At 39.2% G+C, this 19,531-nt stretch overlaps 1 protein-coding gene across 1 annotated transcript in view; it reads left to right on the top strand.

Annotated features, from left to right (window-relative positions):
- Nucleotides 1-3,273, top strand: part of LOC311250787 (dolichyl-diphosphooligosaccharide--protein glycosyltransferase subunit TUSC3) — a 75,255-nt gene extending 71,982 nt beyond the window's left edge. The window contains exon 10 of the mRNA XM_084342835.1: nucleotides 1,394-3,273. Coding sequence (XP_084198961.1) covers nucleotides 1,394-1,409 — 16 coding nt within the window. The 3' untranslated portion in view covers nucleotides 1,410-3,273. The remainder of the gene's footprint in view (nucleotides 1-1,393) is intronic.
- Nucleotides 3,274-19,531: the final 16,258 nt, after the last annotated feature.

The raw sequence follows: 19,531 nt of genomic DNA, 5'->3' as shown, positions 1-19,531 counted from the left end.
ACTTCACTGCCACTGGAGCCGCTCTAGGATATTACAGCAACTACAAAACATCTCCAGCTGCAGAAACTCACCTCTGGAACAAGAAAGGGGGGTTCAACAGGGCAGGTTATTTACTGTCATGTGGGCTTAAGCCCTCTTGTGAGCTGTAGTGTGAAATAAGACCAAATTGCTTGTGCCAGTTCAGTGATTGTTGTCTGGTGACTTAAATCCATTGATGAAGAGTTTAGCCATGGTATGAACCTGGTGATGCTTCATTTTACAGGTCCATCATTCCTGGATACTTTCCTAATTTCCAAGAAGTTTCCTGAAGAGAAATCAGTAATTTTGAGGAAAATAAGGATGTTATTAAAGGAAAACATTGGTTTTATCATTCATCATGTCATTCATTTATTATTGAAAACTATTCTTCATACACAGTGAACTGAACACAAGTGACTAAAAGATTCTGGCACTGGGAATTAATTGGAAGTTATAAATGGGAAGTGTACCAATTGAACACATTGTTTTTCCTATTAATCAAATTACAGATTACTTTTCAGGAAATTTTTTAACATTATTCTAAAGTTACAAGCCCATAAACTGAAGCATGAAACCTTCATTATCTGAGGTAAAATAGAGCCTATGGCATGTAGACTAGAGCGCCAGACAATATTAAATCATCCATTTCTGCTCACCACATCTCATCTTACCCGCAGGTGTTCATAAACTACAGGTCAGGAACTTATTTTTAAAATACGAAAATGTGAAATTATTAGTTATCTTGTCAGTATCGGCCATGAGGAGCAGGTAATAATCAGTTATCGGTGATGGCTGAAAAAAAATCGTTGTGCATCTCTACTGTTAAGCAACAAAAAACAAACAAGGACGCAGTCGGAGCCATCTCAGAAGAGGCAGTCAAGAGAGCAGCTGTGTACTGTATTTAGTGTGATGAACAGCTTTCACTTAACTGCTGCTTATGCTTGAGCTGCAAGAAGTAGTATTTTAAATTGCTGTTGCATTTGATTTGACCTTGACTTCCCATTAATTATTGAAGTGCATGTTTTGAATTTTTAATGGCGTATAGACATGTTTAGAGGCGGTCGACCACTAGCACTCCTCAATTTCCTTTCCTGTTTGACAGATATATGCACCTTCAGCAAGCATTTGAGCATTTTTTTTCCTGATTTCATGCTTCCAGAAACAGTTTGAACCGGCAGGAAGCATTTTTGGAAAAATAATCATGAAAGGGCGCAGGCTTTTAGTTTTATCTTTTGGCCTCTGCTAAAAATATGTGTTGTTGTTGTGCAACAACAAAACACTTTATTTATATCCCATCCTGTTTCTCTTTCCTTTCCCCTCTTTGTGTTTCTCTTTTCCCCTTCTCTACTCCGTTTAATCCTCTGCTGTCTCTCAGCTTCCTTATTAAGTGAGAAGAGACAGAAGAGGAGGTCAGAGGATGGCAAAGAGGCAGTAGGTGAGAGGAAGAGGAGTCGAGAAGATACTTGAAGAGGAGGAGGCAGCGTCTAGTGGATGAGTGGATGGCGAGGTTTCTTTTTTTTTGTGTGTTGTTTTTTTTTATCGACTGCAGTCATAAACTCTGCAAGCTGAAAAGAAGAAAATAAATTAATCCTTCTTACACTGGAAAATAAAGGTGTTTGGCATGTCTCTGTATTTTTGTCATTTCTTTATGGTTCCTTTGTGTATTGAATAGTGTGGGTAGATACACTGACCTGTGACTGTTCTGTTTTTCCATCCATGTATTGGATCCTATTTATGGAAATTGTGACACAGCAGGTTAGAAAGATGGTTAATGTGGAAAACACAGAAGCACCCAGCTGAAGTTTCATGTGTAAAATGAGTTGGAAAATCTCCACAGAGTCAATCTTTTCAAGTGCTTGTCACGTCTTCATCTCTTACGGTGACAACACATGCAGCATTTTGGAGAAACACTGATAAAGATACTCATCTCTTCCTGGTAAATTGCTGCTACAGCTGTAGATTTGAAACTCAGTCAGATTCAGTTTCCTGGGGCGAACAGTTTTGAATTATTATAGCTGGAATATGAATGGCTCAAACAATGAACACTCTGCAGATTTATACAGACGCGTATGGAACAAATCCAGTCATTTATCACAGGCTGTAGGGCTTTCTCTCTCAGTAATTCAGTACCTAAGTAAGAACTTTGTGTCTAATGTTCAGGCTTAGACAGGGTTTACTCAGAATGCAAGTGCGGTTGCAATAGATTTTCTTGGACTAGTACCAAAATTGTTCCTTTCCTGACTCAAACACTGTAATCTCACAGAACCTTCAAGTTAAATGTGTCTGCAAAATGTTCCCTTCCAAAGTAACTTTTCATTCTGTATTTTAAACTGACAACTATAGGAAACTATACTTAATGTTATGTTAAAGGAGACCTATTATGCCATTATGTTTTATATAGGTTCTTGTGCATGTAAAAGAAGTCCGCAACAACAGAAGCTCCTCTCTCCCACAGAAAACACTGCTCCTGAAACGCCTCGACAGTAGTCCCGCCTTTAATTCTGTGACTTTGTGACATCACACTACGTCACAGAGTCACACATTTGCATCATGTATGCCTCGCGACTAGTTTGGCATGTATGAATTGATATAGCACAGCTGCTCTGTTGTTGTTAGTGGTGCTGGCTCAGGCGTGTGTGAGCTGACCAGTCAGTGGAAACTGGGTAATTGGGAGGAGGGGAGGACCTTAAAGCGACAGGAGCTAAAACAGAGCATTTCAGACGGAGGGGGAATACAGTGCTGCAGCACTGGACAGTATGAGAAAACTGATGATTTTTTAGCACTAAAGCATGTGAACCTATTATAGTAGTAAACCAAAATAAAATTATGAACCTGAAAATGAGCATAATATGTCTCCTTTAAGCAAAAATTTGGGTTAAATTTTAATAATTGTGTGTGAGACTGAAGAAATCCCACAGAAAACTTTACTTTTTGCTGCACTCCATCAACAGTCACTTCTCTCTGCACCGGCACCAAACTTTAATCACTGATGCAAAATAGTAGCACATGAACTGAGTTGACAGAAGACTGGCTGCGAGTGCTGTAACTTTTTCTAGCTGAATGTGAGAAGCATACGGAGGTCATTTAGAGAATACATAAATTTCTAATTCGTTCACTTGTGGACTGCCCACTGAAACACTGAGTGGGCTGGAGCACTGAAACCATTTATGTAACCTGCTGTGCGTGGGCGGGCAGAGGAATGGTACTGCACATACACCAGTTTTGACAAATGTAATAAAAATATTCCCTCTCAGACTTCCCATTGTTGTCTATTTTTGTTCCCAAACGTTTGAAGAGTGAACCACTGTCCACCTTTGTGTGTGTGTGCAAGCTGATCTCACCAAAACACAAATATACATTGAGCTGAAGACTGTAAACTGAGTTGCTCACTGTATTCTCAGCTTTTCCTTCCCTTTTTTATAGTCGGGAAGTGCAATATATTTAACTTTGTGAAAACGATATGATTCAGTTGGCTATTGACTTGTTGAATAGTGTATTTCAGTTTGCCAGTAAATGATCTATCTCAACTTACTTCAAGCTCTTTTCTTTTCACTGCAGAGAGATTGTATTAATAGAATAATTACTTTTAGCAAGATAGTAAAATGCATAGCCAACTTGTAAGAGATGAGAGATAATTATAGCAAATAACACCTGGTCATTTGTACTTGTACATAACTTCCTACCCTAGACTGAGTATAATATAGTAATAACCAACGGCATGCCATGCCACAGTCGGCTGATTGTTGGACCCAGAGTAAGATTATTTGTGTATTGAGCATGTATAAATGCCGAGTTGTGGTAAAACAGAATTTAAATACATTTGAATGAACCAGCAGAACTGTGCTGATTGTCATCACTGAGAGCTGACTTTCCCATCTGTTTCTCCGCAACTGTTGGCCTTTACGGTGTAGTGGAAATAAGCAGAACAAATGTCACCTTCAGGGAGGGATAAGTATTGGCAAATGGAGTGAAATCAATGAGGATATTAGATAGAGGGCATTTGTGGATCAAAAGACATAATTACATGTAGAATAATCTCCCCTCTGATTCAAAAAGTCACACTTTACATGCTGAAATTAGTCATAAGTCTTTTAGAATTAGTGTGTTTTCAATAAAAGTATGAGTTTGACTGCTTTTCTCTACTAATGTGCAAATTTTATCCCATTTTCAGTTGATGAAAATACACTCTTGGTTACCCTCTAGGCTCGTGTCGGATAATAGTCTTTTTGTGTGTGTGTGTGTGTGTGTGTGTGTGTGTGTGTGTGTGTGTGTGTGTGTGTGTGTGTGTGTGTGTGTGTGACAGAGAGAGAGAGAGAGAGAAAGAAGGATCAATTGTTTATTGCGATAATGCAAAACAAAATTGTTTCACTAGGCACATGGGTAAGTTATTCAACAAGCAAGCAAAGAAAAAATACATAAAGTAATAAACAATATGTATAAATACATACATATAGAATCCAAACATGGATATGATTACAATAAAGAATTATAACGCATAAAAGACAAATACAATCACTGTTAATGTAAATGCACCCAGAAAAGCATACAACAGTAAATCCACAGTAACAAACACAATATATGCTAATTACAAACATACGTGCATAAAAATACTGTACATGTGAATGTACACAGCCAGAGGGTACAGAATAGAACCAATGAACAGTAAGATAAATAATATAATCCACATAAAGTATGAGGAATGTATTTTTTTCTTAAATCAAAGTTTGTTAATGTTTTTGTAATCGTACTAAAATATGCAATATATTACACCAACCTGTGAAACCAGTTTTCTGTGTTTCATGGGGACCAACTTCAATCACACTGACTTCACTTAAGTTTCAGTTTAAGCCTTGAAAGTTTCTTTACTCCCTCATTGTTTGGGAACCCATAGGCTCCACTGCTGGCTGTATTGTGAAAATCCATCGTTCTCCCTCTAAATACTGTTTCACTTGTCCTCTGTCCTTATTAAAGCCTGCTATGTAGAAATGTATTGAAGTATTGAAGATTACATCACTTCTGTTCTTGGTCTCTTAGACCTCCTGTGAAAAACTCCAATAGCAGAATTCCAAATAGACTTTGGGGATAAAGGGATTTGAGAGGTGAAATGCTGTTTAAAGCTTACTGTCAAACCTAATCACAGATGTAAAGTATTAAAATCCTGTGTCTGACTTAAGTATGAAGCTGATGAAAGAATATGAATTATGTTTTATGAGTTGTTAAAGAGGACATGGGGTGTCGAGAACCCCAAAGAGAACATTAGGTTAAAGTGTTCCACCACACTTATCTCCTATTGTCACCATGTATTAATTAAATAGGCTGACAGAAGAAAGTAATAACTGGCAGACTGGTGACATTCACACATTCAGGAAATAATTACTAAAACAGCAAGTCATCAGGTGAGACTCAATTGGTGTGGGCATGATCTTTCCCTGTGATGTAGTGGCAGCCTGTTCAGTGTGCCTTCAGTCCAATGCTTCCCAGAATAGGCTACACAGCACATTCATAAAATTAATGGAAATCTGCTGCACAATCCGAAGGCATTACTTGTTCCCCAGTACGGGCACTAGAGCTGGTCCAAACTGAAATCACCTGGGTTAAATAAAAAGAGACAGGCTTTCTGAATAACAGAGGAACACATTCACAAGAAAAGAAACCTTTGAAAAATACATTAGCACATTGCGACGTGTTATCGTCCTTTTGTACCTGCAAATGTTTATTTCCGCGCTTCCATCGGAAGAAGAAAACTACTAAGAGATGCAATTGGCATTTGGTGATGAAAGCAGGATTGGCATTTGTGGAGGTCATGGTGGATTTTATTTATTTATTTATTTATATTTTACAGATAGCAAATCAGAGAATGTTTCCACTTTTCCAGGAGCCTCTTTCTCCTCTCTGATATCCTGTTAAAGAGCTGCCTGTTTACCACCTGACTCACACACAGCCAACAAGCTCTCCCTGCTGTCCCCGAATACAGTCATGAATTGACAGCAGGTTGGTCATCACTTTCTCACTTTCTGTTTTTTCATCTTAACCTTTGAACAGGCGCTCCTGGTCAGGTCGCCATGCACCGTCACTGTACCTATTCAGTGCCTCCTCATTGTAACTGGTGTAATGTATACTGTTGGTGTGTGCATAGGGAATCTCTTCGACCTTGACAAGCGGCGTAACACTTCAGCAGAGTCATTCATGAACTGCTGTGCAATGAGGTGGTACTAATCATTGGGCCAAGCCTTGTGTTAAAAAAACTTTCTCAGCTTTGAGGAACCTTGAATGGTCTTTTGCAGCTTTATTGAACTTTTCAATTTCCACTCAGCTTCCTCAACTTAATATATTACAATAAATCTTGAATAAATTCACAGCTACTGGTGTGTCATTTCTTAGCAGCGGTGCTGCGACCTGCTGCCTTGCTTGATTCCACTCCAGTGTCTAATGTCCTCGTCTTACCTGACCTCTGTGTCGGCGTCCTGCTGCGTCACCACAAACTTTGAAGCAAGTCCTCGACCGTCTGTCTGTTCGAGGCGTGATGCCACCTCACTGTGCAACAGCCTCTCCTCTCATCTGCAGTCCACAAACACTTTCTCCAGGCACCCACACCACAGCTACAGTAATTATCATCAGAGCGCTGCTCCGGTTGTTGCTGTTTTGTTGCATCAGTGTCTGTGTTTGCGTGTGTGTGTTTGTGCTTGTGTCTGTGTGCGCGTGCATGTGGATCAAAGTGTGTGCAAGTGTTTATGAGTATACATGCTTTTTTTTAAATATTATTTGTTGTGCAAGTTGGAATGAGGACAAGTAATTTTAGAGGAAACAGTTGTATTCCATATATGAGAATTAGACCACATGGTTACATCTCTGTGGCTCGTCACTCTTGAACAGCTGTTTTCCGGAAAACTTCCCCTTGTCAGAGGAACTTTCCAAAAATGATCCTTTATGATGTTTCAAGACACCAAATGTCAGAATAAATGTTGGCAACACATGTTTCTAGAAACAACAGATTGTTTGAAAATTTAGGTTTGATTGTTGAAGCTTTACGTTTCTATATGTTGCAGTTTTACACTTCTTTATTTCAATTTTAAAGTTTACACTGTGCTTATGGTCTGGTTAGGCTTAGGCTAAAAAAACACTTGGTTACGGTGAGGGAAAGGTTGTGTTTTGACACCTGGTTCCATCACCACAAACAGCTGGAAATTGTCTCAATATCTCAAAAATATCTGTTTTCGTTGGCTCTAACAGAGGCTGGAAAATGTCCTGATGTGTTGTTAAAAATATCCAGTGGTTTCATGCTTACAAGTGTTAAAACACCATCGTCAACAACGGTCTCTCACAACTGCCTCGGTTTTGTTGCCACTGACAAGGTTTTCTCGCCACATACTCAGCTGGCAAATGTTCCGTCGTCTCATAAAAATATCCAGTGGTTTCACGCTTAGAAATGTTGTCGCCACTATCAAGGCTGGAGAATGTCCTGACAATTTATTAAAAATATCCAGTGGTTTCACACTTCATATTGTTAAAACACCATCGCCAACAGTGGTCTCTCACTTGGTTTTGTTGCCACTAACAAGGTTTTGTCACCATTAACAGAGCTGAGAAAATGTCCCGACACCTCATAAAAATATCCAGTAGTTTCACGCTTACAGATGTTAAAAAAGCATCTCCAACAGTGGTATCTCCCTTGGCAACTGTCTCTGTTTTGTTGCCACTAACACAGCTGGAAAATGTCCTGACATCTTGTGAAAATATCCAGTGGTTTCACTCTTACAGATGTAAAGAAACACCATTTACAGCAGTGCTCTCTCACTTGACAGTCCCTCTTAGCTGCCATACCACCACCATCCCCTCTTTCTTGTAACTGACATGAATGTCAGCTCAAACACATGTAAACTGTACATGATTGGACACATATTGTAGAAATGTTGATATGATATGAAACATACAAATTAAACATATCCGTGGTTTGCAGAAAGTGATGAGTTCTTTGTGTGTTGGGTTTTCGTGTGTGCATCAAGGACAGGGTGACAAATCTTCACAAGTGTCATAATTTTCTCTAAGTTGCATACAGTTAAATAACATAATAATAAGATGTAGGGATTCCAGTTGTTGGAAGCCCCTCATACACCTTAAACAAATGAACAATTGTGTTTGTTTCAAAGCGTGCGAGGCTATGCATTAACTTCTGGAAGCATTGACATGCGTCATGTGTGCCATCAATCCCGGATGTGTGCGAGAACTCATTTATTTTCATTTGACTCAATCTCTGAAACATCTTCTAGGGCCCTCTATAACTTCCTGCAGTAATCACGACACTGATGAGAAAAGATACTTCAGGAGACGCATTGCGGGGAGGAAGATTCAGCAAAGTATTTCCATGATTACATCCCCAACTCTACGCCCACTGACACCGCCGCCATCACCCTTCCCACCAGATCCTGCCTGCGGATAAGCGGGGCTCTGCCCTTAAATATAATGACTAAGATTTACAGCAATCACAGCAGCATCACCTGCAAAGAGAGAGAGAGAGAGAGAGAGATGCAGAGATGGAGAAGGAGAGGCACAGAGAGTGTGTTAAGGCAACGAAGAAAAAGCATAAATAAAATGGTAAGTCTACAGATAATACTGATAATGCTTTGGCCTGACGGCTTGTGAGGTGCGATATTCAGAAGTACCATCTACCACATTTGATATTACCACTTTTATTTGCAGGGGGAACTCATTTCGAGGAGACATTTCAGCTCAGATCTATTTTTCTGATGAAAAATTGATAATCACAAACAGTAAGGAAAGAATCTGCAAGTGTGGGTGTGAAATTCGAGGGTAGAGGAGATGCAATGTTATCTAATTGTGAAACTTCTATGTGTTGCATTAAAACTTGTTAAAACTTTCCACTTCTCAAAACTTCTTTCAGCTCATGTTCCACCTTTATCAGGTAACAGCTACATGTACAACATTTCAAAAGAAGTAAGAAAATTGCATTTATCAAAAAGGTATTTCTGCCAAAAGCTGATGTTGCTGTGGCTAAATGTATATTTTGTATCATTATCTCATTTAGATGTGCTGGAAAACTGATTTATTTGATGTGTCTTGTTTAAAAAGAATGGCAACAGTGTCGACTGGTAAGGTCTTCACTTTGTGAGTCTGTGTGGGTGTGTTATCATGAAAAATGTCCTGGAGACTGGAGACACTCATTGTAGCTACCACAGAAGTGAGTTGGAGTACTTTGCGAGGTGTTTATATGTCTATCTTCACAAGATGCAAGATTCAGTCAGGAAACTTTATATTGTAGGTGTGTAGTTGAGATCAAAACGAAGGCCAAGTTCAAAGATGATTGTGCTCTAATGTAGTAATTGGTAATCACTATTGAGTAGTCACAGGTCAGAGCATGAACATGTTGATGGGCTGGTGTGATGCCATCTCAAGAAGGTCTCTAGTTTGAAAGTTTTCTTAATGTCAGTATATCCTGTGAAAGGACCAAAACCACTAATGTGTTACTCCATCTGTAATGCCACCATCCCATATAAGGTGCAGATGATGGTGCTTATCACTAGAAAACTTTCAAAGAAATGTTGAGGAAACAGGCTGATATGTGAGTGCAAATAAAAAAGACATTTATTGACAAAGCTTACTGAAACACAAGCAAATTTAAAAGAAGTAAATTAAGCTGAAGCAATAAAGAAGAAGAACAACAAAAATAACAGAAGCTGCAGCCTCACCGCAGGCTGCCAGCTCCTTCCTCCCCCTCACTCCAGTGAATGGCAGATTACCCTCTCAGCCTCGGGGGATGACAACGTTGGTTGGTTCGGCCAGAGGCAAACCAGGCAGAAATTTGGCCCCTGATGGCCGCTCGTATTGGCACATTTTTCAATGGAATGTATAAACCCACTGAAAGCACTCTTAAATGCAGTACATTGTGCATCTCTGCGTTCGTTATTACTTTAGATTTTAATTTGGATTCGTTCTCTTTTTAATGTTATTTATATTTGAAAAGTCTGTTAATGTGAATGTTGGTATTTCATTTGGATTTCATACATGTTTCATTGGTGTCAGATCATTTATAACATGATGGTGATGAACACCGGTTGGAGGGGCCCTTCTGGGAGTTTTTGGCCCCAGCAGACTCTAGAATAGCCACTGGGCTCAACGCTTTGTCCAAACTGAAATGTCTCAACAACAATTGGATAGATTGACATAACAAATTGCACATATATTCATGGTCCTTAGCGGATAAATCACAATAATGTCGATGATTCCCTGACTTTACCTCTTGCACCACCAGCAGGTTGACACTTTCTAAAAATGTTTTGACAGATATTGGAAGGATTGCCATGATGTCCTCAAAGGGTGAATCCTCATCCGTTGGTGACCGCCTGACCTTTCATGGAGCACCACCATGATGTTCACATGTGGTTTTAATTGAACTACTGGATGGATTGCTAAAATATTTGGTATAGACATTCATGCAACCCTCAGGAAAAGGTCTTTGATTCATTAACTTTTCATCTTGCACCAAACTTCTTTGGGTTATGACTAAGTAATACTTCAGCTGTATTTTGTGTTTTAATGCTAGTTAGAACATTTTAGCATGTTGACATTAGCATTAAGTTAAAATACATCCTGTGCTAAAGTTTGGGATTGTATGTACTCACAGATTGTACAATCTTTTTCAATACCTTTTCTTTCCAAAGACAGTTGACCAGATTAATAATAAAACTCTTCTGACACCTTCATATTTCCAATAATATAATAAAATATACAACATGATGGGTAAAAATAAAGTTTTCCACCTAATATTTCTGACAGTCCATGAAAATATGGATGCATGTCATTGCACATTCCACAGTCAAATAATTTCCCAACAACAACACTTAAACAGAATAAAACTGCCATTGGTTGGGGACTATTTTCAGTGGTGGATTCATTCTGATTTATGGCAGAAGGACAGCTTGTGGAATCAAATGACATGTTACATCAGGGATGATGTGATTACGCAGCCAGAGGAAGCAAAAGAGATCAATTAAAACGCAAAAATATAACAGGACAAGGGTCAAACCAAGCTAGACAAGGACGACAATTTCAGCCCATCTGTTAAATATAGGTGAGTATTGAGTGGTCTAATGTGCAGTTGTACTGAAATATATTCCTATTGTTTCCCTGTGATAGAGCGGGCTGCAAAGTCAATTGGATTTACAATAACTTGTGGTAGTGTGACTGGTTGCTGAGTAACAAAGATTTTCTGTAGCATGAACACCTGCAGGGCTTTTAATTCTGAAACTGACGATGTGTACTATAACTATGCATTCCCAATGTTAACTGCACATACAGTTGAATATAACAGAATATACAGAATGCTCATCATCGATTCTCTCCAAGATTTCTGAAACCGTCTTGACTCTTCACTTCTTCACCAAACAACATCCTGAACCCTTGGAGAGACAGCAGTCAACTTCCTCAGCAAGTCTGAAAGTTTCCTCTGGCAGAGATCTGAGATCTGCTGTCAATCGAGACCTTCCATCCAATAACACCACATCACTGTCTCCATGGCAAACCGTGCCCTCAGACGTATAGGAAGTGCACTCATAACACTTCACTTATATCGCTTATATCTTAGTCAACTTTTTTTGGCGATGTGTACGTGAGAGACGTCAGAGGAAAAACAGTAGTTACACAAGCTGCCTGAGCAAAACACCATTTGCATTTTCTTCTCATGTTTTGCTAAATATAACTTTTACAGCTTTTAATTACTTTGTGTTTAAACAAGATTTGTCGACAAGGTTTTTTTTTTGCTTTTGCTTTTCAAAAGCTTTTCAGCTAATTTTCTGTAGTCTCAGACTTTCTCAGAGATGAAGATTTTTCCTCTGGTGTTGAAGCTTCTAATTGCACTTTGTTACACACACACACACACACGTACTGGCACCTACAAAGTCACACACATGCAAACTGTACCATGCGGACTGTAGTTATGTGCTGGTACAGTGACACCCTTAGGACCTGTCAGGCTACAGTTTGCTCCAATACCTCAAGTAGGTACACTGCTATCACCAAGACATACAGTCTCTCTCTCTCTCTCTCTCTCTCTCTCTCTCTCTCTCCCTCTCACTTTCTCACATACACATACACACACACACACAATTTCAGTGATACCCAGCTGATGCAGTAAAGTTGCTCTTGACAGGCCCAATTCATTCTCTGTGAAGTGTACTTGTCGCACAGCAACATGTACAGTAATACACGGTAATTGTCACTCTCTAACTCACGCACTTCCCTCTTTCTCACCATATTATCACTGTCTCTCAATCGCTCTCTCCACTTCCCCTCAGGACGCGCAAGAAGGCAACAATGACAACTCATCAAATCACCATCAGCTCCCAATTAACGGTATAATTGTGGTAATTAATAAATTGATTCAAGTGCCGAGGCAGGAACCGAACAGTCCCCACCCTTGGGTTCCCAGAGGGATGACAGCAGTGAAGCCTCCCCCACCCTGAGCACAAACAAGCGCCTCTCTCCATGACTTCAAAGGAGGAATTAGATAAGTCAGTGGCCTTCCTGCGAGGGAGCAACAGAGCTAATTTTCTTTCACAAACAAACCGTCAAAACACACGTTTCAGACGACGACTGGAGGGGTCTGAGATCATCATCAACGTTACGACTTTAAAGAGAAGTGCTTTTTTAGCCGCGCATTGGCTGGTTGTTGAGAAAAGAGCCCTTCAAAGGGTAGCCTTCAAAGAGGGTTTTAATTATTACATGGAGGCTCTCAGTCTCTGTTGTCGTCTCTCTCCTTCCCTCGCTCTTTCTTTATCGCTTTCTCTCTCTATATATATATATATTTTTTGCGCGTCTCCCTCGGCAACAACCTGCCAGATTTAGATGGAATCAGGTGAAAAAGTAATAACCCTCGAAATTTGTTTTTAATTATATCAACACTCTGTATCTCTTGTCACCCACCACCACCTCCTCCTCCTACACCTGCCAGATCCACTAACAAGGTGGAAAAAGTATAGTGACACTCAAACACATATCAAGACACACACACACACACACACACACACACACACACACACACACACACACACACACAAGTCTCTATTGTTCACTCGCCTTCAGCCAAAGCTAGGTAACTGAGTTCAGCTGATTTTGAAGGTTGATGACTGTTTATACTTAATTATTAATTATTATATATATACGGTATATATTTACACCCCAACAAGTATGCCTTAAAAGACATTATTTAGTGAAATTTAGTATTTCAAACAATAATCAGTCAGTTGAGATAGACATGTTTGTATTTCAACATTAAGAAGTGTTTTTACCAATCCTCTGTACTTTGTTTATACTTCATTTGCCTTCAGGCCATTTTTCACAATAACATTTTTAGATTATTTATCTCGTAGCACAGGCAGTCTTTGTCTTTTTTTTACATTTTTTTTTTAGCTTATGCCAGTACATTATTAAAAAGAAACTTTCAGAGACTCTGCTTATGAGAAAGTACATACAACTCTTTGTGACTTTTCTTCACAGGGGCCAAAAAGCACGATGACTTTTACCAGGAAATTGACAATTTAACAATTAACTAATATGGACAAAAGAAACATTGCCAGTATAATGTGAACTTTTCTGCAGCTGACTGTAAAATATTAAATATTTCTAGCACTGTAACAGATTGTGTATTTGTGCTGAACAACCATGGTCACAATCCAGTGCACACAACTACACACAGACAAGGTATATAGATAAATACACAAAATGCAGACTCCTAATAAGGGTTGGTTCAAAATGTATTAATTTGTAAACTAAAATAACTAAATAGTTACTAATTACCTGTAAAAAATGTAGTCAGTGATGTAATCCACGTATCAAAAAATTTAAGTAACTCAACTTGTTCACTCTGTTTCTTTTGGATTACCTCAAAATCAAAAATATACAAATAAAGAAAAGAAATGTGTGTTTTCTGTGTGAATACACACTTGTGTGTTTGGTTTAACTCCAGACCAGAGTGATGTGTATGTATGAGACTCGTGAAGTGTTGTCATGTGTGCCCATGTGCACAGTTACAGACTAATATATCATTAAGTGGTAAACCTGTTACTGGATTACAGCTATCTTTTTTTGTATCCTGATTACATAATCCCATGACATGTAGTTCGTTACTCCCAAGCCTGCTTCTAATCAAGGGTATGGACAGAACCATGACTTCGGTGCCACAGCCCTCGACGTTGGAGTTCCCCGCTGATAAGAAATGGTTTTGACTGCATTACCACGCAATGATAACATAACCTTGACAAAATGACTAAAGTGCGAAGATTAACTAACATTAAGCTTTTTTAGCAAGTTTAAAGTCTTTGACAGACTGGCCTTTTGCTGTACTAAATCGACCTAAAAACCAGTTGGGCTGCCTGAGAGAAAAACCTTATTGAGTTTATTATGACAGTTGTATTTAAGTACTGTCTTTTAATTAATTCCATAAATGCAAAACATAAACACGTACACATCATCTCTGTGTGCAGCGCTGATATAACCTTTTGAACACATTTTTAGTATCTCCTCCATGTATTTTTGTCACTCTTCAGCAGCTATTTATAAACAATGTCTCCCGTCTGCCTCTCCAGTGTCTTCCCTGGCTCTTCTCCATCTCCACTCCACTTTCAGAAAACATTTCTGAACTCTCGGAGACCTAGCTCCTTCCTCCGATCCCTCCTCTGTTTCCCCTGGAGGTGCTTCCTTAACAACCCCCACAGGTTTTGGCTGCGGTTGAGACAGTGCAGGGACAGCTGCCGACAACGAGATGCTGAGCAAAAATAGTTCCGATGCCAAGATTGGTGTCTAGCATCCGTACACACACACGCATACACGCACATACAAAGAGTAAGTACAGTCACGGTGTGTGCCCGGGTTACAGGAAGCCCTGGGTAAAACATGGGCCTCATTTGCATATTAGTAATTTGCATAGCACCTTTGTCATTTGTTTTGACGCTGATGAGTATGAAACTGTCTGCGTGGCCTTTCAGCTGCTTGACACACACACACACACACACACACAGTCACAGTGTTACCCAGTTGATGTAGGAAAGTCAGATTTCAACCTGTTGGCTCGTTATAGAACACATACACAGACTAAATAGACTATATGGACTATAGACTAGAGCTGTCCAGATTACCAGATTTTAGACCTTGAAGCTTCAGTGAGAATCACACACAACTGTTCAAACCTGTGCTCATTATTAACCTACTTAGCAATTAGTGCAGTTATGAGTGTCATAAGAGCAAGAAAGCGTTGAGCAGTTGCAATTGTACAGGGAAGTTCAAGCTTGAGCTTCTTACTTAAAGTACTCATTTAGATATTTATTGTCATTACAATTGTAGAAGCTTCGAATCTTCAAAGCATTTTGGTCAGCCCAGCAATACACACACATAGACAAACACACAAACCAACCCCAAGCTGGCAGATGACTCACCACATACCATATAAACACACATTCACAAACACACTGAAAGATAGCGGCAAACAAACTAGAGAATGTAGCTAATTTTGAGAAAGTATCAGTAAAATACTCAGATTACTTTTTGTTATAACGAGTAACGCATTGCATCGCATTCATTCCATTTCAATCCAAGTAATCCATTATTATCGTTTTACCGTTTACAAATAAGTAATCCCTTACTGTAAGAATGTCACCGTACTTTCCCAGGAATTTCTTTTGTTGCCAGGAAAAAAAAAAAAAAGAAAATCCCTGATGCATTTTCTTTTCTACTTCTCTGCCAGAGCAGAGAGGGCAGCCTCTGGTTCATCAGTCGCATGTTCAAACATGATGTACTGTACACTACACGCGCCTGTGTTTTCTTGTTACATATATCTTGTTACGTATAGTTTGCTGTCAGAAAGTCAGTTTCTGTGTACTTTAAATAATTCAACCTTTTTCATTGCAGTTGAATTGCAGAAAAATTAAGTGTTGTATGAGCCTGTATTGGCTTTGATATGCGCCCCTGCAGCCTACCCACTTGATTTTATGTTTTGTACTCAAAGATAAAAGATTAATAAAGAGCTCTGAGAGGGTAATGCATCTATCATCCCTGTTATAATTAGCCTGCCTGCATTTTTCTGCAACTCTAAATTGTGGGTAGCAGAATATGCTATTCAGTGTGAGTAGTCAATATATTAAAAGATAGATGTGCACCTCTGGACAATATACGTGAGCAGCAATATGCGCAAAGAATCGCAACAAGGTTTTCATTGTTTACTGAGTTTTCTCAGTAGGTAACGCTGTAACGTAGAGTTACTCTTTGATGGCAACATTATTGTAATGTAATGACCAGCAATACAATCTATGTACAACAGAACTGAACGTCTGTGCTTGGATTCCAGCTCAAGACTTGCCTTAATGATGCATGTATATTTCATGTAGTGAGAACAACATGCATGGATGTGTGTGCTGGTTTAAAGCTGATTGCATACGCCACACATCTTGTTATCTGCGCTCTACAGTAACAAACTCAATCTCACCATGGTAGCTGTCACTCAAGTAAATTACCACCATTCCAGAAAAATCAGACTGCCGTGGAGAAAACCTGACATTTTGTTTTAATCTTTGAGTGGCTTTTCTTTAAGTGGGGGTTAATAATACACAGTGGAAAAAAAGAAAGACAGAACACAATGACTGTAACATATTCACACTTTTTGAAGCCATGTTCATTAACATAGGACTGGCCAGGCTGCCGTCTCTCTGTGTTTGTTTGAAAGACAGCAGAAACAGCCAAAAGAAAGTGACACATGAAAACAAGAGGAAACAAGAAATCGCAGACATACCATGTTCATGCACCCACGCACGTACATACAGTTCACTCATCTATGTACACAGGCCAAGAACATCCTACTGAACCTAAACTGGAGATGTGAATTAAATAAAAATCATACTGTAGATATGATAATGTAGACACAGGCCACGGATGCATAAAGACACGCACCTACATGACAATCACAACATGCACAGACCCACACACAGTGCACACATTTCCCTCTGTCTCACACACATATTCACATGCAGACTCATTACAAAGTGAATACAGCCTCATCTTCTGACTTTATATCGTTCTCATTAGTTCAAATATCAGTTCAGTGAACAGAATGGTAATGGGGGATCGAGCAAGGAGGTGAATGTCAGATGAGATGGAAGTGAGAGCGAGGATAAAAAAGTAAAGGGTGGAGGAGCCTCGAGAGGGAAAAGGGAGGCCGGGAAATGGCCACAGGAGTTGATTTAATACCTGTTGGCGGCCATACTGTATTTCTGGGTAAGGAATATGGTTCTGGGCTAAAGAAAAGGCCTTGTTGCATTGCTAAACTTACTAGCTGTCTTCACAAAACCCACAGTCAGCAAAGACATGATAGCTTGCTTTGATGCCGTGATTTGAGAAAATATCAGGTTGTCATAGCATGTGGTCAGGGCAGTGTTTTGATGTTATATTCAGTATACATGTCTACGACTTAAAGAGCATGAATTGGTGAGAATCATGTCTAGAGATGACCAAACTCTGCTGCTCATTTGAGTCAAATTCAGATAATAATCCTATAAATCCAACAAATAGGTACATTACCTCACCGCTAGGCATCCTGTAAACAGATGTGTTTAAAAAAGAAAAACAGTTTTTAAAATGCGTTGCCTCTTTCCTTCACTCACCTTATCATCATATCAAGGTCTTTACCACAGGCTCATACTGCTTTTCTCCACAAAGGCTGGCAGAATCAACAGTTCCCTGAAGAAGCTTTAACTTTTAACTTGTGCAATGCAACAGATCTATTTAACCTTTTCATCAGGAAAAAAAAATGCATCTTAATGTAAAGAAGTTCACATTCATTTGGGGGAACTCATTTGAGTTTCAGGAACCTTGTTTGCAAATTGCCTGCAAATGTTTTGACTGCAAAACGTGCAAAACAACAAGAATAATTGTGGCAAGAGCATGAGCTTTGACTATTTCTGGGTTTGAGTCATGATAGCTTGCATTCGCCTCAGTAAATTACAAACTAAATTAGATGGCTTGCTTAGCTAGCACAGCCAAACCTCATCAACCTCAGTAATTCATGAAATGATTCAGCTCAGCAAAATACAAAACAAAATAGCTCCTGTAAATGTCTCTCAGTTGTTGTCCAACTTTATAGAGTAAAGTCACATTTTGAGATTCCACCTCTTCAGTTTAGATAAGCAACGAGGAAGAGGTGAAAATAAAAAGAAGATGAACAAAGTAATGATTTGTCAGACAAAATCTCAACATCATATTTGGAGCACCAGTCCTTCTTTTCTAGTTCATGAATAACGTGTTTGTTTGTGACCATTTAAACTTAAAGACAGCAGAAAACAATGCTAAAAAGCAAAGATGTCCTGGTACGCCTGCCGTTAGAATGTGTTTTCACATTAGTGTGATTTTCAGAAGGAAGACATCTTGTTGTAAACAGTATGCAGTCTTTCTCAAACATAATAACTTACTTCATGCACTGAAGAACAATTACCCAGTGGCAGCAAATGGCCCTATTTTAAATGTGTTTACTAAAGGCTGCCACTTAATGATCTATCTATCTATCTATCTATCTATCTATCTATCTATCTTTAAAAAGTACATTTACTGTACATCGTACTACTACAAAAGAGGTCTAACCTGCAGAGTTAAAGTACATTACAGTCATAGAGCACACAACCGTTTTTTCAACATGGCTTCTTGAAGTTCTCCCTTGAGGTAATTATTTGGAGAAGTGTTTACTTCATGGCAAACTCTGTTTTCCAGAAACTACCCAATTATCGGCGCAGTGTCTCATTAAGTTTTCCTAAATTAGTGTATTTCATTTTGAGTGCATCTCTGGCCTCAAAAAGAATCTCTGAAGCTGTGGTGAATCTCTTTGAAATGCTCTTTGGAAGCCTGAAGCACGCTACACTGTCTGGCATTTGAACGAGTAAAGGGATTTTCTGGTATAATCAGGTTTAGCAGGTATTCTCTCTGGTGTTCCCAGGATAACACTGTTAATTTGGGACTGAGATTAGGCGGGTTTTTTTATATGACACCTTTTTCTTATTGTGTCTTAAACAAAGTACAGTGGAAGTTAAACATGGCACTCATTTCAAGCTACTCTGCCATTAAAGGATTTTTTAAAAACATTTCACCTAAAGGATTAAGAAAACAGCACAGCAGTGCAGTGCTTAGTGCTGTTGCCCCACAGCAAGAAGGTCCGTGGTACGAGACCTGGTTGGTCCCACAATCCAAAGACATGCAAAAAAGTTATGTTAATTGGTTATTCTAAATTCTGAGCGTGAATCATTGTTTGTCCCTATATGTGATGAACGGGGACTTATCCAGGGTGTACCCTGCCGTCGCCCAATGTCAGCTTGGATCGACTCCAGCCCCTCGTGACCCTGAAAAGGATAAGCCGTCTCAGATAATGGGTGGATTAGGAAAACACTGTACCTGTCTCTTCACTGAGCCAATCCTACCTTTTAGTAAAAAAAAAATGAACCACATGTCTCACTCTTACCGCAGTGCCTTC

Source organism: Pagrus pagrus (assembly GCF_965226575.1).
Source record: "Pagrus pagrus genome assembly, chromosome: 2".
Lineage (NCBI taxonomy): Eukaryota > Metazoa > Chordata > Actinopteri > Spariformes > Sparidae > Pagrus > Pagrus pagrus.
This window is presented reverse-complemented; position numbering and strand designations above follow the sequence as displayed.